We start from the raw sequence: 22,885 nt of genomic DNA, 5'->3' as shown, positions 1-22,885 counted from the left end.
TTTAATGCTGAATGCAAATTTCCCAGCAGATTAACTGGCATAGTTTTTAAGACTATAAACTTAAGAAGAAAACTTTATTAAATACATGATTGAATGTCTTGGAGGGAACTTAGAGCCCACAGGCAAAGCAAACCTTAGGGACAGAATTGTTGCTGCTAATCAGCAAAAAGGGATAAAATGTTGAGAAACATGAAGACACAACTGAAAAAAGGTTTTCATGAGCCAATAGCTTGGGTTCACAACCAGGACTATCCAAAAGGACAAAAGAGAAGCGAGTAAGTAAAAAAAGCCACACACTCACCAGGATCAGGATGGCGCATGTGGCTGTGGCTTCACAGGATAGTCCAGAAGTTTATTGCTGAGAAGGTATTGAACTTACTGCTTGTATCTGTAAAGAACAAAGACAATGGTAGCCCAGCCCACATTACAAACACATTACATCAATACCATCTTTGCTGAGTGTATTTCCTCTCAATCGGTCTGGAATATCCCAGGAAAATATGTGTACATTTCCCTACCATACCTTTGTTTCTGCTCATCACTCATAGGAATGTCAAAATATACAGGGAATTTCAGGATCTAGCAGAGGCCAGTGAACTCTGGGGATCAAACTCTCACACAGGAGGCAAGTCATGCTGGGGGAAAGCCCCATGCCCAAACTGTATAATTAGAAGACAAGCTTATACCCAGCATCATACAATCCAAAACCTGCCATTGGTAGATGATCCCTTTAAAGGACCAACTGACCCACACAGGACACATGCCCCAACATGAGCTATAAAGAGTGAGGAATTTCCCAGGATCTCAACTCAGTCTGAGTGAAGATAATATCCAAATTTAAGTTAGTAGAAAGTAGGCCATCAATTTAGAAAGCATATTAGAGGGTCATTTTATTTGAATCAAAGGAATCTAGTGACAAAGAAAGAATACCGGGCAATTATCATTACACCAGAAAATTCCTTTGCTCACAAAACAGATGTTTTAATTTAATAATAAGAGCAAGTCTTTTGTAATAATAAAGCTCTGTGTAACTATTTTATCATAATAAAGATCAATCAACCTACTATCTATCAATAGGAGACTGAATAAATTATGTTGCATCCTCTTAACATTCAAGGTGGTTGTGGACGTGATCAGTAATTTTCTCCACTGCCAAATCTTCAGGTCATAACCTTAGTTTTTAAAAAAGTATCAGAATATCATATGCAGTACCATAAAGGACATTTATTAGTAAAAAAGAAGAGTGAGCACCAGGATTTAAGGCAAGAATAGGTTAACTCTACTGTTTTGTACAAATGCAGGAAGGGTTATGATGAGGACTGACCTCATCTATAAACCTGCTAACCCATGGGACTAAAAGGAAAAAATAAACACCAGCTACCAGTCTTTGGGTTGGACAAGAACCCTGTTTCTGGATGGCTTCCATTGACACTTTGTCCATGAAGTCAGTAAGTATCTTGCTAGTAAGGGACTGCCTTTTATAGTTATTTTAAGTCAGACAATGCCCCTGGCCATCCAGAACCCTGTGAGTTCAACACCAAAGGCCTAAAAGTGGTCTACTCACCCCTAAACATATGCCTCTGATTAAGTACCTAGATAAGGGGGTACAGTACAGACCTATGAGGCTTACTTCATCTGAGGAAAGGATGGTCAATGCTATGGAAGAGAACCCCAACAGAGAGAATATCACGGAGGTTGGGAAGAATTACAGCACTGAAAATGCCACCGTTATAACAAAAAAGCTGTGAATACCATCAAACCTGAAACAATAAATTTCTGCTGGAGAAAGCTGCGTCTAGATGTAGGGCATGACTTCACAGGACTTAGGACAATCAATCAAGGAAATCACGGAAGAGACTGGCCAAAAAAGTGAGAGGTGAAAGGTTTCAAGGTATGGATTTTGGAGAATTTCAAGAGCTGACAGCATACCACAAGAATTAACAGATGACCTGGTGGAGACGAGTGCTTCTGAACCAGTGCCAGATGATGAGAAAGGAGATGCAGAAGCATTGGTGCCAGAAAACAAACTGACAGCAGACAATCTGGCACGGGATTCTGATTATTCAAGACTGCTTCTGTCTTCTTCTATGACATGGATCCCTCTAAAATGTGGCATTGAAACTAAAGCAAATGGTGGAAGAAGGGTTGGTACCACACAGAAACATTTTTAGAAAAATGAAAAGCAAAAAACTCAGAAACTATATATTTATTTAGTTGCATGGAACGTGCCTGCCTCTTCTATCTCCTCCACCAACTTCCTCCACCTCTATCACCTCTGCCACCCCTGAGAACAAGACCAACCCCTCGTCTTCCTCCTCTTTCTCAGCCTACTCCACATGAAGACCACAAAGGGGAAGACTTTTAGGATGATCCACCTCCACTTAATAAACAGTAAAGCCATCACGCTATACAGTTAAGAAACTTACCTATTGTGTATGTGTGTGAGTTTGTGTGAAAAGTCTAATAACTGTATGGCAAGAACTGTATGAGACTTTTTTGTGTCATCACCTAAGTATTCATTGCATAGAATACTGTGTGCAAGACTTGTATTGAAGTGGCTACCCTATCCTAACATAGTCATAAGGTGAATGATACTTAATATAAAATTAATAATGTGTTAGTTTTCGTACTGTTCTATAACTTTGCTTTCAAAGAGCTACATTATCATACAGCCTCTCTCAACTGCAGAAACTGTGATCAATCTATCATCACAGCTAGGCGGTTTTTGGAAAGTAACAGTGTCTCCAATACTGCATTATGACAGTAATACTGTATCCCATAAAAATTTTATAACCATTCATTAGTGTATAGCCTAGGCTACTGTGAGGCAATCACCTCATTTACACTAAGCTATCATAAAGCAATTGTATTGTGGCTTCTTCATTATCAATGAATAAGTTGTTATATCTGTAAATAAGTATGATTTTCTCTTACATATTATCTCTTTTTAAACTAAGGCATAGTTGACTTACAATAGTACATAAGTTTCAGGTGTACAACATAGAGATTCACAATTCTGTCTGAATTATTTCACTAAGCTTAATATCCTCCAAATCCATCCATGTTGTTGCAAAAGGCAAAATTTCATTCTTTTATGGCTCAGTAGTATTACATTACTTTTATACATACACATATATAGTTATCTCCCACACCTTCTTTCACCATCCATCTGTTGATGGACACTTAAGCTGCTTCCATATCTTGGCTATGGTAAGTAATGCTATGAACATTGGGGTGCATATATCTCTTTGAATTAGTGTTTTTATTTTCTTTGGATAATATGCCCAGGAGTGGAATTGCTGGATTATATGGTAGTTCTATTTTTTAGGTTTTTTTTGAGGAACCTCCATACTGTCTTCCACGGTGGCTGCACCAATTCACGTTCCCACCAACAGTATATTTTTTCCTTTTCTCCCTATCCTTGCCAACATTTGTTACTTGTGGTCTTTTTGATGATAGCCATTCTGGCAGATTGTGAAGTGATATCTCACTGTGGTTTTGACTAGCATTCCTTTGATAATTAATCACAATGAGCATCTTTTCATGTGCCTGTTATCTGTATGTCTTTGGGAAAATGTCTATTCAGGTCTGCTCATTTTAAGTCAGGTTGTTCGTTTTTTTTTGATGTTGCGTTGTCTACACTGTTTATATATGTTGGATACTAATCACTTACCAGTCATATCATTTGCAAATATTTTCTCCCATTCAGTAGGTTGTCTTTTCATTTTGAAAATGGTTTCCTTTCCTTTGCAAAAGCTTTTCAGTTTATTTAGGCCCCATTTGTTTATTTTTGCAGATACTAACTACTATACATAAAATAGATAAACAACAAGGTCCTACTGTGTAACACAGGGAACTACATTCAATACCTTGTAATAGCCTATAATGAAAAATATGAAAAGGAATACATATATAACTGAATCACTATGCTGTACACCAGATATTAACACATTATAAGCAGACTATACTAAATAAATAAATAAAGTTAACAACAACAAAACAAAAACACTGACAAAAGAAACTGAAGACAACATAAACAGATGGAAAGTTACACTGTTTTCATGGAGTGGTAGAATTAATATTGCTAAAATGACCTTACTACCCAAGGCAATCTACAGATTCAAGCAATCCCTATCACGTTACCAATGGCATTTTTCACAGAATCAGAACTAATAATTTTAAAATTTGTATGGAAACACAAATAGCCAAAACTATCTTCATTTTTGATGTTGAGTGTAAGATGTATAACATCTACAATGTTTTCTATCATATAAAACAGTATGGAGCAAATGCAAACTTATGATATCCATAATTACAGTACTATAAGTGTATTTTCTAATGATTTTCTCAGTAGAATTTTCTTTTCTCTAGCTTACTTTACTATAAGAACACAGTATATAAAATATGTGGTCAACAATAGGCCTATTAATAATTAAGTTTTGGGGGAAATCAAAAGTTATATATGAATTTTTTGTGCAGGGAATTGGTGCCCCAATCCCCATGTGTTTAAAGGTCAATTGTACTTACAATGGATCAAAACATAAATTTGTAAAAATTCTTTGTGTTTATTACTACCAAAAACAAACAAACAAAAACAAAAAAACCCCTCAACTTGAAGAATGGCAAAGGAACAACCATCACAATGAGAAATGAGAAATAAAAAGCAAGGTATTTTTGAATATCTTCTTCTATATGAACTTCTCCTTCAGTAACTTTCTTGTTTGCAAAAAAAAGTGTTCCACCGAATAAAGGAAAAGAGGGTGAAGAACTGGACCATCACCTATATCGAGAGTACAGGCAATAATCATTAATGGCTGCCAAATCCCTTAGATGACAGAGTGACTCAGGTGTAGTCAATACATTAATGACTGATCACAATTTTACAAAATAGAAAAGTGGGATATTAGTTGCTTTATAATGTGATGCAAAAGTAGACATGGACACACATGAATAGTTCTGAATCTGATCTCATTTCTAAAATAACTACCTTTTTCTGCAGGAAATATAAAGCATAGCAGGTCATGATAAAAGACATCATGACAGTTCCCCCATAGTACAGGGGGAGCCACTTGTGGGGGGAAGAAGGTGGGGCTGGGAGAGCTGTAGCTGCCCCTCACTTCTCCCCCACTCAATACAATGATCTCAAACCACACACACACACACACACACACACACACACAAAGACATAATGAGAAGTAAGTAAGCCAAATCAGAGTATCAGAAAATTCTACATGAAACATGATCTCTTTCAGCTCTTTCCCTCCAAGAAGGTGGTGGCGGTGGCAGCTTGTACAGCCATGGCCAATATTAAGGCTTGAGACCTTCGTGGCAAGAAGAAGAAGGAGATGCTGAAACAAATGGAGGACCTAAGGGTGAAGATTTCCCAGCTGCGCAACGCTAAAGTGACAGGTGGCATGGCTTCCAAGCTCTCCAAGATCCGAGTTGTTCGCAAATCCATTGCTCTTGTTCTCGCCGTCATTAACCAGACTCAGAAAGAGAACCTCAGGAAATTCTACAAGGGCAAGAAGTACAAGCTCCTGGATCTGCGACCCAAGAAAAGGTGTGCCAGGTGCTGAGGGCTCAACGAGCACGAAGACAGACTGAAGACAAAGCAGCAGCGGAAGGAGGGGCTGCACCCACTGCGGAAGTACGTAGTCAAGGCCTGAGCATCCAGGCATCAATGAAAGAAACTGTCTGATATTGCAAAAAAAAGAAAAAAAAAAAAAGAAAAAGAAAAAGACAAAAGAAATGTATCTTTCAAACAAACAAAATCAATATATAAAAGGAGTTACCCACAGAAAATGAATAAAGCAAGAAATGTAAAATATAATAATAGATAAGAAATGCTTTCATGTTTCTTTAAACATCCAGGAGATTCTGAGTACTGTTTGGTACTAGATAATATGGAGGAATTATTGCTTATAGTTACATGTGATAAAGTATTTAGGGATGTAGTGATATGGCTTTTGGAGTTTGCCTTAACATGAACAGGATTATAGATGAAATGATTTTGGCAGTCAGTCCAGTTGTAGCTTTTGCTGGGTTCTTATGGGTTGGTTTTTTCCCCAATTACCTTCCTCCTCCTCATCTTTCTAGGCATTTAAAGAACTATGTAATATTATTTTACAAAATTCTTTATATTAATAATTAAACATGCTGAGTTTCTTTATTTGCTATAATGTTATTCTTTTAGTCTATAGTGTTTCATATCTCATAACCTCTCATGTTCAAATGTTTCATTGAATTCTCTTAATATTACTGTATTTCTCTTCAATTTTCATTAGTAAATTTAAAAATACTGAATCTGTTCAATCTCAGGAGATATTAGACAGATAAGCACAGTCAGCCACGTTTGCAGAGTTTTAATGTGGGGAAGTGAAGACCCACTTAGGTGGGTTACTTCATAGTTCTCACCAAGTTTTCACATCTATTACCAGGTCATCAAACTCAGACTGTTATCTATAATAACAATTTAAACAATTAAAACACCATGTAGGCACTTATATGTCTACTATTAGGAGAACCTTATGGACTTCCAATATTCCAAAACTGACTCAGTATCTGATACCATTCATGGGTAAAGATGCAGTACATTAAGGGATACTACCAGGATTTCTAGTCAAGATGGCGGAGTAGTAGGACCATGAGCTCACCTCTCCTCACCACTACAATGAAACCACAACTGCTAAGCCATCAGAAAAAAGGACTGGAACCTAGCAGGATGGTAGGAGGCATGCTTGAGAGATAATCAGGCCCCACACCCCCCAGGTGGATGATCCACAAGCAGAAGAATAAGTTGCAGAGGCCCTACCACAAGAATGAGACTTTTGAGTCCCAAGTCAGGCTCCCCAGCTGGGGTTCTGTCCCGAAGAGACCTCAGGACATCTGGTTTTGAAGGCCAGTGGGGCTTAACTCCAGGGGTCCCACAGGACTGGGGGAAACAGACACTTCATTCTCTTGGGGAGTGTACACAGAATCTCACAAGTGCCAGGTCCAAGGGCAGAGGTAGTGATTTCATAGGAACCTGGGCTAGATCTGCCTGCTGGTTTTGGAGGGTCTCTTGGGGAGGTAGGAGATGGCTGCTCCTCATCCAGGGGACACAAAAGCTGGTGGTGGGCATTCCAGGAGTGTTCATCTACATGAGCTTTCCTGGAGGCTAACATCTTGACTGGATCTTTAGCACCAAAACCTAGCCCCACCCAACAGCCTGCAGGTTTAAGGGCTGGGAAGCCTCAGTCCAAACAACATACTGGGTTGGAACACAGCCCCACCCATCAGTAGACCTCCTGAGCCACAAAGGCCTCTAGACACCAGAGGTCCAGGACCAAGCTTCACCCAGCAGTGGGCAGGCACCAACTCCTGCTGCCAGGAAACCTGCATAAGCCTCTAGTCCAGCCTCATCCACCAGAGGCAGATACCAGAAATAAGAAAACAACAATCTCAAAGCCTGTGGAAGGAGTCCACAAACACAGGCCAGACTCTGCTCTGGGACCAGCTGGACCCTGGCCCTCGGGAGATAAGTATACTGCTGGGATTCATAGGACATCTCCCACAGAGGGCCACTTCTCCAAGGCCAAGAAATGTAACTAATCTACCTAAAAATACAAATAGACAATATGAGGTGGCAGAAGAGTATCTTCCCGGCCAAGGAATAAGATAAAACTCCAGAAGAAGAAGTAAGTGATGAGGACATAGGCAATCTATCTGAGAAACAGTTTAGAGTAATGATGGCAAAGATGTTCAGAAAACTTGAGGAGTACAGTTGGAAAGAGGGAAGTTTTTAGTAAAGAGTTTGAAAATACAAAGAACACCAAGAGTCAAATAAAATTGTTGAAATGAACACCACACTGGAAAGAACCAAAAATAGACTAACTGAGGCAGAAGAATGGATCAGTGAGCTACAAGACAGTTTAGTGGAAATCACTACTGCAAAACAGAAAAAAGAATGAAAAGAAATGAGAATAGTTTAAGAGAACTCCAGAACAACATGAAGCACACTAATATTTGCATTATAGGGGTCCTAGAAAGACAAGAGAGAAAGGATCTGAGAAAATTTTTGAGGAGATAATATCTGAAAATTTGCCTAATTTGGGAAAGGAAACAGTCACCCAAGTCCAGGAAGTGCAGAGTTCCGCACAGGATCAAACCAAAGGGGAATATACCAAGGCACATAGTAGTGAAATTGACAAGAATTAAGGATAAGGAGAAAATATTAAAATTAACAAGATAAAAGCAACAAATAACATAGAAGGGAACTCCCACAAGGTTATCAGCTGATTTCTCAGCAGAAACTCCACAGGCCAGAACAGAATAGCAGATATACTTAAAGTTATGAAAAGGAAAAACTTAGAACCAAGAATACTCTATCCAGCAAGGCTGTCATTCAGATTTGATGCAGAAATCAAAAGCTTCACAGATAAAAGCTAAAGGAGTTCAACACCACCAAACCAGCTTTGCAACAAATGTTAAAGGAACTTCTCTAGTCATCAAGCCACAAGAGAAATGAAGATGGCGGGAAAAAAAAAGACCTATAAAAACAAACCAAAACAATTAACAAAATAGCAATAAGAACATACCCATTGATAATTACCTTAAGTGTAAATGGATTAAACCCTCCAACCAAAAGACACAGACTGGCTGAATGGATAAAAAAACAAGACCCATATATATGCTGCCTACAAGAGACCCATGAGAGCTAGAGACAAATGCAGGCTGAAAGTAAGGGGATGGGAAAAGATATTTCATGCAAATGGAAACCAAAAGAAAGCTGCAGTAGCAATATTTATGTCAGAAAAAGATAGGTTTCAAAATAAAGACTGTTACAAGAGACAAGGCACTACATAACGTTTAAGAGATAAATCCAAGAAAAGGATATAACAATTGTAAATATATATATGCACCCAACATAGGAGCACCTCAATATGTAAGGCAATTGTTAACAGACAAACTGAGAAACTGACAATAACACAGTAATAGTGGAGAATTTAACACCTCACTTACATCAATGGACAGATCATCCAGACAGAAAATCAGTAAGGAAATACAGGCCCTAAATAACACATTTCAGACCAGATGGACTTAACTGATGTCTATAGAGCATTCCATCCAAAAGCAACAGAATACACATTCTTCTCGAGTTCACACTGAATATTCTCCAGAATCGACCACACGTTGGCATACAAAGCTAGCCTCAGAAAATTTAAGAATACTGAAATTGTACCAAACATCTTTTCTGACCACAATGCTGTAAGGTTAGAAATCAACTACAAGAAAAAACTGCAATCACATGGAACCTACACTATATGCTACTAAACAATCAATGGATCACTGAAGAAATCACAGAGAAAATTAAAAATAACTCTGAGACAAATGAAAATGAAAACACAACAATCTAAAACCTCTGAGACACAGCAAAAGCAATTACCAGAAGGAGGTTTATAGTGATACAAGCCCACCTTAGGAAACAAGAAAAATCTCAAGTAAGCAACCTACCCTTAAGGCTAAAGCAGCTAGTGAAAGAAGAACAAACAAACCCCAAAGTTACTAGAAGAAATCATAAAGATTAGAGCAGAAATAAGTGAAATAGGCCAAAAAAAAAAAATAGAAAAGATAAATGAAACTAAAAGCTGGTTCTTTGAAAAGATTTTTTTTAATGATAAACTTTTAGTCAGATTCATCAAGAAAAAAAAGAGCAATCAAATTAATAAAATCAGAAGTGAAAAAAAATTACTACTAACACCACAAAAATACAAAGGCTCGTAAGAGGCTACTATGAGCAAATATATTCCAAAAAAATACAACAACGCAGAAGAAATGGACAACTTCTTAGAAAGGTACAATTTACCAAGACTGAACCAGAAAGAAATAGACAATATGAATAGACCAATTACCAGTACTGAAATTGAATCAGTAATTAAAAACCTCCCAACAAACAAAAGCCCAGGGACAGATGGCTTCACAGGTTAATTTTATGAAACATTTACAGAAGAGTTTAACATCCATCCTTCTGAAAATATTTCAAAAAATTGCAGAGGAACACTTCCAAACTTATTCTATGAGGCCATTGTCACCCCAATACCAAAACCGAAGATATCACACACACACAACATTACAGTCCAATATCACTTACGAATATAGACGTAAAAATTCTCAACAAAATACTACAGAATCAACTCCATCAATGCATGAAAAGAATCATATGCCATGATCAAGTGGGATTTATTTTTATCTCAGGGATACAGGGAGTTTTCAATGCAAATCAATCAATGTGATACACCACATTAACAAACTGAAGAATAAAAGCCATATGATCATCTCAATAGATGGAGAAAAAGCTTTTAATAAAATTCAACATCCATTTATGATAATAACTCTCCAGAAACTGGGTATAGACAGAACATACCTCAAACAAAATAAGGCCATATATGACAAACCCACAGATAATATCATACTTAATGGGCAAAAGCTAAAAGCATTTCCTCTAAGATAAGCAACAAGATAAGGATGCCCACTCTTGCCACTTTATTCAACATACGTGGGCAGAACAGCTAAATAAACATTTCTCCAAAGAAGGCATACAAATGGCTAACAGGCACATCAAAAGATGCTTAATATCACTAATAATTAGAGAAATGCAAATCAAAACTGCAATGAGGTAACACTTCACGCTGATCACAATGGCCATCAACAAAAAGTCTACAAATAATACATGCTGGAGAGGGTGTGGAGAAAAGGGAACTGTCCTACGCTGTTGGTGGGAATATCAAGTGGTCCAGCCACTATGGAAAACAGTAGGGAGGGTCCTTAGAAAACTAAACAGACTTACCATATGCTCCAGCAATCCCACTCCTTTGCATATATCTGGAGAACACTGTAATTCAAAAAGATACACACACCCCAATTTTCACAGCAGCACTATTTACAAGGGCCAAGAGATGGAAGCAACCTAAATGTCCATGGATAGATGAATGGATAAAGAGGATGTGGTATCTATCTTTATTTATCTACCTATCTATCTATCTATCTATCTAGATAGATACATATCTACACACATACACAATGGGTATTTGTCTCAGTTTCTGTTTTATTGTTAATTAATTAAAAACTCAGCCATTAAAAAGAATGAAATGGTGCCATTTGCAGCAACATGGATGGACCTAGAGATTATCATATTCAGTGATATGAATATCTCAAAGACAAATATCATATATCATTTATATGTGGAGTAAAAAAAAAAGATACAAAGGAACTTATTTACAAACCAGAAATAGACTGATAGACATAGAAAACAAATTATGGTTACCAAAGGGGAAGGGAGAGAAGTTTGGGATTAACATATACACACCAGTATATGGAAAACAGATAAGCAACATGGACCTACTGGATAGCATAGGGAACTATATTCAATATCTTGTCAATATCTATGATGGGAGAGAATTTGAAAAATAAACACATATATCTGAATCACTTTGCTGTACACCTGAAACTAACAACATTTTAAATCAACTATATACTTCTATTAAAAATATAATATTGGGGGACTTTTAAAAACTTTTTTTATTGAAGTATATTCAGTTTACAATGTTGTGTCAATCTCTGGTGTACAGTACAATGCTTCAGTCATACATGAACATACACATATTCATTTTCATATTCTTTTCACCATAAGCTACTAGAAGATATCAAATATAGTTCTCTGTGCTATACAGTATAAACTTGTTTATCTATTTTATATAATACCAATCAGTATCTGCAAATCTCAAACTCCTAATTTATCCCTTCCCACCCCCTTTCTCCCTGGTAACCATAAGTTTGTTTTCTATGTCTGTGAGTCTGTTTCTGTTTTATAAATAAGTTCATTTGTCTTTTTGTTGTTGTTGTTTTTAAGATTTCACATATAAATGATATCATATGGTATTTCTCTTTCTTTCTGGCTTATTTCACTCTGACATTCTCCAGGGCCATCCATGTTGCTGCAAGTGGCATTATTTTATAATTTTTTTATGGCTGAGTAGTAAGTATTCCATTGTATAAATATACCATAACTTCTTTATCCAGTCATCTGTCAATGGGCATTTAGGTTGTTTCCATGTCTTGACTATTGTATATAGTGCTGCTAAGACACTGGGGTGCAGTGGGCGACTTTTAAACCCCACTCACATCAATGAACAGATCAACCAGACAGAAAAGTAAGGAGACACTGGCTGTACAGGACACATTACACTAAATGGATATAATTTATATGTAGATAGAGAGCATTCCATCTGACACCAGCAGAGTATACATTCTTTTCAAGTGCACATGGACCCATTCTCCAGGACAGATCACACGGTAAGCCACAAAACAGGCCTCAGTAATAAAAAAACCAAAATCATATCAAGCATCTTCTCTGACCACAACACTATGTGATCTGAAATCAAATACATGAAAAAAGCTACAAAACACAAACACATAGAGGCTAAACAATATGCTACTAAACAATCAATGGGTCACTAAAGAAATCAAAAAAGAACTGCAAAAAGAATACATACAGGTAAATAAAAATGAAAATCTCATCACCCAAAACCTATGGGCTACAGCAAAAGCAGTTCTAAGAAGTTTATTTTGATACAAGCTTATCTCAGAAAATAAGGAAACATTCAAACAACCAAACCTAATGCCTAAAGGAAGCAGACAAAGAAGAACAAACAAAACTAAAGCTAGTAGAAAGACAGAAAGCAAAGGTCAGAGTGGAAGTAAATAAAACAGAAACTGAAAAAAAAAAAAAAAAAAGAAAGAAGAAAAAAATCAGTTGAACTAAAAGCTGGTTCTTGGAAAAGATAAAGTTGATAAACCCTTAGCCAGACTCATCAAGAAAAAAATATGAGGACCCAAGTCAATCAAATCAGAATTAAAAAGGAGAAGTTAGAAACAATGCCACAGAAACACAAAGGTTCATGAAAGACTACTAATGAAGAACTATATGCCAATAAATGGACAACCTAGAAGAGATGGACAAATTTTTAGAAAGGTAACATCTGCCAAGACTGAATGGGGAAGAAATAGAAAATATGAATAGACCAATTACTGCTCATGAAATTGAATCAGGAACTTAAAAAACCCCAACATCATATGTCAACAATACTTACAACAAACAAACAAATGAATAAATATATAAAAAAATAAAAACTTTAAAAAACCTCTCACCAAATAAAATGTCCAGGATTGGAAGGCTTTACATGTCAATCATTCCAAACATTTAGGGAAGTGTTAACAACTGTCCTTCTCAAACTATTCCAAAAAATTGCAGAGGAAGAAGCACTTCTGAACTCTATGAGGCCAGAATCACCCTGAGAGCAAAACCAGACAGGTAAGAAAATTACAGGTCAGTTATCACTGATGAACACAGATGCAAAACTCCTCAACATAACACTAGCAAACTGAAGCCAACAATACATTAAAAGGATCGTACAGCATGATCAAGTGGGATTTATCCTGGAGATGTGAGGAATTTTCAATACCCACAAATCAATCAGTGTGATAAACCAGATTAACAAATTGAAGAATAAAACCCATATGATCATCTCAATAGATGCAGGGAAACATTTTGACAAAATTCAACAGCCATTTATATAAAAACTCTCCAGAAGGTGGGCATCAAAGGAGTATACCTCAACATAATAAAGGCCATACATGACAAACCCACTGCTAACATCATGCTCCGTGGTGAAAAGCCAAAAGCATTTTCCTAGAAGATCAGGAAAAAGAGAAGGAGGCCAATGCTCACACCTTGTAGTCACCATAATTTTGGAAGTCCTAGCCACAGCAATTAGAAAAGCAAAAGAGAAAAAAATAATCCAAATTGGAAAGGAAGAAGTAAAACTGTCACTGTTTGCAGATGACATGATACTATACATAGAAAATCTTAAAAGATGCCACCAGAAAAATTGAGCTCATCAATGAACTTGGTAACATTGCAGGATGCAAAATTAATATGCAGAAATTTGTTTCATTTCTGTATACTAACAATGAGCTGTCAGAAAGAATTAAGGAGATGAGCCCAGGTACCATCATATCAAAAAGAATAAAATTTCTAGGAATAAAACTATCCGAGGCAAAAGGCCTGTCCTTGGAAAACTATTAAGACACCAGTGAGAGAGACTGAAGATGATACAGACAGGTGGAAAGATATACCATGTTCTTCGACTGGAAGAATTAGTATTGTTAGAATGACCAAACTACCCAAGGCAATATACAAATTCACTGGAATTTCTATCAAATGACCAAATGCATTTTTCACAGAAATGGAACAAAAAAAGTTATAATTTATATGGAAACACAAACGACCCTGAACAGCCAAAACAATCTTGAGAAAGAATAATGGAGCTGGAGGACTCACTCTCCTTGACTTCAGACTATACTACAGAGCTACCATAATCAAAACAGTTGGTACTGGAATGAAAAGAGACACACAGATCAACGGAATGGAATAGAGAGCCCAGAAATAAACCCGCACACTTAGAGTCAATTACTCTACAACAAAGAAGGCAAGAATACACAATGGAGAAAAAACAATCTCTTCAATAAACTGGACATCTCCCTGTAAAAGACTGAAATTAGAACATTCTGTAACATCATATACAAAAATAAACTCAAAATAGATTAAAGACTTAAATGTAAGAGCAGATACTATAAAACTCCTAGAGGAAAACATCGGCAGAACACTCTTGGACACAAATTACAGTAATACTTTTTTTTGAACCACCTTCTGGAGTAATGGAAATAAAAGCAAAAATAAACAAATGGGATCCAATTAAACTTAATTAACTAACTTGCACAGCTAAGGAACCATCAACAAAACAAAAAGACAACATATAGAATGGAACAATATATATGCAAGTGATGTGACAGACAAGGGACTATATACAACTCTCCAAAGAAGTCAGATTACCAAAAAACACATGAAAAGATGCTCAACATCACTAATTGTTAGAGAAATGCAAATCAAAACTACAATGGAATATCACCTCATGCCAGTCAGAATGGCCATCACTAAAAAAGTCTACAAACAATAAATGCTGGAAAGGGTGTGGAGAAAAAGGAACCCTCCTACACTGTTGGTGGCAGTGTAACTTGGTGCAACTACTATGGAGGACAGTATGGAGGTTCCTTTAAAAACTAAAAATAGACTTACCATATGATCCAGAAATCCCACTCCTGGGCATACACCCAGAGAAAAATATAATTGAAAAAGACACATGCACCCCAATGTTCATAGCAGCACTATTTACAATAGCCAAGACATGGAAACAACCTGAATTTCCAACAACAGATGACTGGATAAAGATGTGGTGGGTGTGGGTGTGGGTGTGGGTGTGTGTGTGTAAAATGGAACACTACTCAGCCATAAAAAAGAATAAAATAATGCCATGTGGCAACACAGATGGACCTGGAGATCATCATTCTATGTAAAGCCAGAAAGAGCAAGAAAAATGCCATATGATACCACTTTTATGTGGAATCTTAAAAAAAAAAAAAGACACAAATAAATTACTTATTATTTATAACTTACATGATCAATTTCTTGAATATGTATAAGGACATTTCACTATCCTTTATAATTGGATTATTGCATTCTGTTGATTCTTATTTTGTGGATGGCTTTATTCCTGATAACTATGTAAGTTTAAAAAGCTAAATTTCTAAACTGTTGCTAGAGAAATGAATAGCACATATAAACAAACAAACCAATCTAACCACCAGACCTCTCCCAAAAAAAGTTCAGTTTTAAAAGGTGAAAAGATGAAAGAGACAACAGAATAGGAAATGTACTGGATCACTGAGGGAGGAAAAACTATTTTGAGAATACAAGGGTTTATAATATTATTTTTAAAAGAGATTGAAAGAGAAAGAGCAGTAACAGACAGGTTTTCGGTCGTAACAGTTGATAAAGAACCAGTCCCCAGAGAAGTTAAGACCTGCAGGCACGATTCTTAGTTGGTATTAGTAAATCACCTTAAATTAGAGGGGAAGAATCATTTCTAGTTTGACACAAGTAGTCCGTAAGAGTTAAAGAGACTTATTTTAGGTTTGGAAGCAGAAAGTGTTTTCAAAAGCTTATGTCTTTGTTCTTTGTGTTGGGGGGCAGGGGCAGAACATCAAGACAGAGGGGAGTAATATTGAGGAACTTTATGAGCTAACAATTAAGATGCCAAAAGTTTAGCTCAAACTATATTGAGCCAAGAACTGCAATCTGGAGGGAAAATGCTGCCAGTCCAGGGAGAGTATCCCCAGCCCCGTGGCCCCTCTGCCCACTCGTACAGAGGGCGTTATTGACATGCGAAGCATGTCGAGCATTGATAGCTTCATTAGCTGTGCCACAGACTTCCCTGAAGCCACTAGATTCTCTCATAGCCCTTTGGCATCACTCCCCAGCAAGGCTGGGGGCAGCATGGCCCCTGAGGTAGGCTGGCGGGGAGCTCTGGGTGCCACTGGTGGTAGGTTTGTGGAGGCCAACCCCACCCCTGATGCCAGCCATCGCTCTGCTTTCTTCATCGAGAGCCCCAAGAGTTCCATGAAGACCACCAACCCCTTGAAGCTTGGAGCACTTAAAGTCAACTTCATGGAGGGTGATCCTAGTCCATTAGTCCCCGTTCTGGGGATGTACCATGACCCTCTTAGGAACCGGGGGGGCGCCGCAGCAGCTGTTGCTGGACTGGAGTGTGCCACACTCTTGGACAGGCCTGTGCTGAGTCCAGAGTCCTCCATCTACACCACAGCAAGTGCTAGGACCCCACCCCGGTCGCCCGAGAAACACACAGCAATAGCATTCAACTTCGAAGCAGGTGTCCACCAGTACATTGACGCGGACACAGATGATGAGGGGCAAGTGCTCTACAGTGTGGACTCCAGCCCTCCCAAGAGCCTCCATGGGAGCACCAGTCCCAAGTTCAGTGTTGGGATGAGATCAGAGAAGAACCACTTTGAAAGCTCCCCCTTACCCTCCTCCCCTAAGTTCTTAAGGCACAACTGTATTTACTCTACAGAAGCATTGACTGGAAAAGCTCCCAGTGGTCAGGAAAAGTGCAAACTTGAGAACCACATCTACCCCGACGTCCGCGTGTTGCCGGGGGGAGGAGCCCATGGAAGCACACAGGATCAGAATATCTGAACCACCCCACATGGAGGAGAGACTTGTGGCAAGGTCCAAAGAGGAGTGCTGTTCAGCTTACCTGCTGCAGAACTCTTACCTGCTGCATGAACTCTGAAACAGAAAGGCTCTGCAAAGCCCCCAGAAAGAGAGACTCCAGAGAAAGCTCCCTTAAAATCTTGAGAGCCGGAGAAGGTCCATCAGAATGAAGTTGGCCAAGCCATAGGGTACGGTGCCTCCTTGTAATGATTCCACTGCCCTCTTTGGAAGATGACAAGAGTAGAACTCATAGCCACCACTTCCACATTCTAGACATAACCAAGGCCACCTACTCCCCATCCTTCTCTCGTGGCTCTCCATCACAGCCTCTGAGGGCAGCATCTCCATCCCTCCTGGCTTCAGCTGGAGAAGCACGCTGGAACAAGTGGCTGGTGTTAAAAGAGTGGGTTGACCAATCTGGTTTCGGGTGTTGCCTGGCCACCTCTAGGAACTTCTGTCCATCACCTCCTGGATGGATCCCATGGTTAGAAGGCTAAAGGGAATTGCTCGTGACGTGGGGAAAGCTGCACTGTAAGCCACAGTCCCAGCACAAAACCCTTACTCAAATGTCTTCATTGACTTCAGTATTCTGTAGTACCTGAGATTTTATTTTGAGATATCATCAGGGTGAGTTGCACCACTTGTACTCAATTCTAATTGCCCCCCTGGCAATCTGGGAAGGGTTCAGAACGCGGGCACTCAGTCAACAGTATGAACTCTGAGTACTGCTTTAGGGTTGTAGAATGAAAATGCTTTCTGTACATCGCTAGTGTAGACTCAAAAGATATGCCAGTGTCATATATGCAACAGAATAGCTTATTCAAAGAGACTGTATGTTACCGAAGAACAGAATAAAAATCTGATTTTTTTAACCTGAAAAAAAAAATGAAAGAAAAAAAATCCCCAATTAAAATGCCCAGTTCAGACTTTTGAACATACTTCCTGCTGAGGCAGGGAAAGCATTTACTATAATAGAAATTCTTTTTTGTTTCCTGTAGTATTCAAGTTTTTAAAAAGTTAAAATAAAAAGCACTTTATGTTTTTCAAATAGGTTTCTACCAGGGACAGTGTCAACATCTTGCACTTTAAAACAAGCACGATTTCCCACGGGCCAGTCACTGGGACTCTAGTTGGGTTTTCACTACACGCGTGTGTCCAGCCACGGTGGGTGATACTGTGCTGGTATTGCTGTCTGCCAAGTCAAAGTCTGTGGGCTCCTTCCCTGCCCCCCGAAGCTTCCCCTTAACCCTCTTGCATCAGGAAGGGTACTTGGCCCTTGCGTGGGGCCTCCTAAAGTCACGTGTGCAGGAAACATGAACATCTCGGAAGAACGAAGTAGACAGTTGGGCACTGGGTGTTTTACTCTGTTCTCTTTCTTGTCAACCAGCTGTTGGTGTGTTTTCAGTGTCACTGTCTGTACTAAAAGCTCAGCTCTCCTTTCTGCAGCCATCAATGCAGCCAGTACAGACAAAAGCAATAAGTATTCGTGTGCATTGTGAGCAGTTCTGGTCTATTTCTTGGTGTTGGTCCTCCTGTCCTAGTTTGATGACCTGGCATCGGTCTGCCTGATTTTAGTCCAAACAGCATGGTGGTGTTGGCCATTCCTCGGTTCAGTAACATTGGGTGGAGCCACTGGTTAGCACAATGCCATGCTGTTGGACATCTGTCAGTAAAGATGACACGTTATTGAAAGAAAAAAAATGTGCGCAGGAGTCAGGTGAAGTCTGTGACCAGTGTCTGGAGAGCTTTAAACGACAGACCTGTGACGGCTGAGCTCTTTCACCTCAAAATACTGGAGTATTTATAATTATTAAGACGGTTCAGGGTAAGGTTCCTAGATTTTCGGAACACTCCCCAGCTAAGTGAAGTAAAGACTGATGGCAGTAAGGCTAATAAGGAAATCTCCATGTGAAGTCTTTCTAGCCAAAGGAACACTGAAATCTTAAAGCAGTCATGGCAGAAGAGGACTTTACGTCTCTGAAGGGCACAGAGTGTCAAGCTCTAGATGGTGATTCTGGATGTCTCCTCCCTTCAAGTCAGCATATGCTCCATGCAGTGAGAGACCAGCACACGAAGCTGTGCCAAGGGTCATGGGGGTAAGATGCAATTACGTTCCCCTAATTGCTGTGATGTGGTGGTTGTGGTAGAAGGAGTGTTTTAGTTAGAAACATAAATAGGAATTTGACATTTGCTGCAAACAGCCTATGACACACCATGGAGATGAAACAGCATCCATCTGAAATCAAAGTGTGGTGTACCAAAAAAAAAGACAAAGATTTCCAAAAGCCTCAGCATCGTGGACATCAAATCAGAGACTGTACATTTGGGAAAACTACTTCTCTTTCACAACGTGTATCCTCCCTAAAACTGCTTTTAAAAAGGGACAACTGGCCCAAAATGGAGTCAATTGAACTGAGCTCCACTCATTAAACTGAGACTTAATATCTAATTTGATTTCAGCTTAAGCGTCCCACAGAAATGGAATCTTGAATCAGTCGATTTGGAATTACTTGATTAACACTAGTGAAATAGTCTGCCTGACAGAACCCTGCCATCCTCTGAAGAGCGCTGACCTACCGCAAACAATCAGCTCTCTCCCATTCTAACTTCCTCGCCTCGCTCCTCCTCCAAGTTTAATTTTGCACAGCTCTTCTGAGCTCCTTTCTGTTTGTCAGATGGAATGCTGCCCGACTCATGAATATTGATTATTGAATAAAGCCAGTAAGATCTTTAAAATTTATTCAGTAGAATTCTATTTTTTAACAAAACCAAATGGGACTACACTGAAGCTGCCTAAGCAAACCTCAGGGGGCTTTATAATTTCGGATCTCTCTGCCCCTGAACAGCCTCATAAAGTGCCTGCTGCCTGCTCTCTTCAAGTTACTGGCCTAATGTCTTTTCACTAGAGTACTTCCATGATGACTCTATTAAACTAATAATAATAATAATAATAGCTCCTTGGCATTTGTCTTAATTTTCTATATTATATAATGTAAAATGTACTTTCTAATACTCAGCCCTGCATGTATTGACAGCACCTATCACCATAAACATATCACTAGAATATACAGAACAGCCTCATTTCTCCCTAAGTCCTCCTGTCTTCTTTGTATACAGTTAGTCCCCGATCCCCAGCCCTATGAAACCTACAATGGGATCTATATCCCTCAGGTTTAGGCACACACTTTTCCAGTGTCAGGTAATAGGAATCAAACAACATGTGGCATTTTGACCCTGGTTACTTAGCACAATGTATCTGTGAGTCATCCTTGTTTTTGTGGGTATCAGTAGTTCATCTTTATATTGCTCAGTAATATTCCATTATTTGGATATCAATTTATTGGTTTCCCAGTTGAGGGACACCTGGTTTTTCTCCAGTTTTTGGAGATCATGAAAATAGCTACTATAAACATTTTCCCGTGGGTTTTTGTTTAAACTTAGGTTTTGACTTCACTAGAAATGAGATTGCTGAGTTGTATGTATAAGTGTATGTCTAATTTTACAAGTAATTGGAAAATTGTTCTTTAAAGAAGCTGAACCATTTTGCATTGCCAACAATAATATGAGAATTTCTATTCCTCCACATCCACTTCAAGATAATTTTAGATCACAGAGAAGTATCTCTACAAAATGTTGATGTAATTCCTGGAGAATTAAAACCCTCTGTGCATATTCAAGTTTGTAAGTGCAAGCATTTGTATGTATGCACAAGTGTATGCATGCATATTTCTGGTGAATGCATGCATTTGTATACTGTGTGAGTTTCACAGGGGTGGGTAGAGCAGGGAAAGGGACAGGTAGGGGTGTCTCTGCATACTCATAAAGCTGATCAAATTGTGCATCATAAAAGATTTGGTTATTTTGACTCAAGGGAATGCATTTACACAACTCCATCAGGGACCCAGAATGTTTTCCAAGTCATTTGCAAGGTTCTCTTAATAGCCTGAAGCTAACTGGACACATCTGGATAGCACTTTAATGTGCTTTCATATACATGGTTTCATTTGATCCTACTAGCAGTCAGCTAGCTGAGTGATGAATGCCTGTCTGTCTTACCATAAAGAATAACCAGGGTTCTAAAAATAGCAAAACAAGTCCATAGCACTAGAGGACAGCGCTCCATCAGATTTTGTGCCTGTTTTGCTTTCTGGTACACCACAGTTGCCTGATGGAATATAAAATCCCCAGTGTAATTTGAATAGCCAAGATACGGAAGCAACTTAAGTGTCCATCAATAGAGGAATGGGTAAAGAAGATGTGGTGTGTGTGTGTGTGTGTGTATACATAATAGAATATTAGCCATGAAAAATTAAATCCTGCCATTTGCGACAACATGGATGAAACTAGACAGAATTATGCTAAGTGAAATAAGTCAGAGAAAGCCAAATACCCTATGATGTCACTTATATATGAAATCTAAAAGACAAAACAAATGAACAAACTTAACAGAAACAGTTATAGATTCAGAGAACAAACAGAGGGGAAGAGGGTGGGGTTGCCAGAGGGGAAGAGGGTGGGGTGAGGAGAGAAACAGGTGATGGAGATTAATAAGAGGTAAGAAGTTTCAGTTATAAAGTAACTCACAGGGATGCAATGTACAGCACAAGGAATATAGTCAATATTGTAATAATTTTGTAGGGTGAGAGATGGTAACTAGACTTACCATGATGATCATTTTGTAACATATAAAAGTACCTAATTACTGTTGTACAACTGAAACTAATACAGTAAGTCAATTATGTTTCAGAAAAGAAAACAAAAACCCCAAGATCATCTCTGAATACTGTTTCACTCTCTGTCATAAACTGTTTGTATCCTCCCAAAATTCACACTTCACACAGTACCTCCCAATCTCATGGTATTAGGAGCTGGGGCCTTGGGGAGGAAACCAGGATTAGATGAAATCCTGAAGACACAGCCCTCATCAATGGGATTAATACCCTTATAAGTGTCATGAGAGAGCTTGCTTCTCTCTTTGTTCTCTATCAAGTAAGGACACAGTGAGAAGATGGTTATCTATGAAAAAGGAAGCAGTCCCTCACCAGACAGAATCTGACTAGGCAGGCATCCTAATGTTGGAGTTCTAGCCTCCAGAACTGTCAGAAATAAAATTCTGGCATTTATAAGTCATCTAATTTATAGTATTTTTTTTAAATAGCAACCCAAGCAGACCAAGACATGTGCCTTCCACATTAGGAAATCTACTTAACCCTTAATAAAAACACTTTCACACAACGTAAACTGACTATACTTCAATAAAAACAAAACAAAACAAAAACACACCCAGAATCAAACCATTTCTAAGCCACCCACTCTGTTCCAGGAACCCTCAAGTGGACTACTGTAGTAGCCTCCACCCAAGTTTTCCTTCCTCTTCCCTCAGTCTCAGTCTGTTCTCCACTGTGCAGCCACATTGAGCCTGTTAACACCTACGTAAGATCATTCCCCTCCTCTGATCCAAAATTCCTACCACTTCCAGAACAGATCCTCAACTTCTCAGGCAACCATTCCAGTCCCAACTTCTGTCCTCCCGCTCCTTGTTCCCATTTGAAGGAAAGAAGATCTTAATGATCTCAATTCAGCTTTACTTCTAAGCATTTTTACACCCTGGTACTGGGATAACCTTTCCACACCTGTTTACATTAGGTGCCAGAAATGGAAATATTTACATATAATCCTTGGTAAAGATTCAGAATCCTGGGCTTAGGTTTTCTCCAG

The 22,885-nt window shown here is 38.7% G+C and overlaps 1 protein-coding gene and 1 pseudogene across 1 annotated transcript; both read left to right on the top strand.

Moving 5' to 3' along the window:
• Nucleotides 1-5,297: 5,297 nt before the first annotated feature.
• LOC105074433 (large ribosomal subunit protein uL29 pseudogene) lies at nucleotides 5,298-5,975 on the top strand (annotated as a pseudogene).
• A 10,241-nt stretch (nucleotides 5,976-16,216) lies between these two features.
• LOC141578688 (potassium voltage-gated channel subfamily B member 1-like) lies at nucleotides 16,217-17,149 on the top strand. Its single transcript, XM_074370819.1, has one exon. It carries the CDS (start codon nucleotides 16,316-16,318, stop codon nucleotides 17,147-17,149), a length of 834 nt encoding a protein of 277 aa, XP_074226920.1. The 5' UTR covers nucleotides 16,217-16,315.
• Nucleotides 17,150-22,885: the final 5,736 nt, after the last annotated feature.

Source organism: Camelus bactrianus, chromosome 9 (assembly GCF_048773025.1).
Source record: "Camelus bactrianus isolate YW-2024 breed Bactrian camel chromosome 9, ASM4877302v1, whole genome shotgun sequence".
Lineage (NCBI taxonomy): Eukaryota > Metazoa > Chordata > Mammalia > Artiodactyla > Camelidae > Camelus > Camelus bactrianus.
Note: the sequence above shows the minus strand (reverse complement) of the source record. Positions and strands in the feature narration are given on the sequence as shown.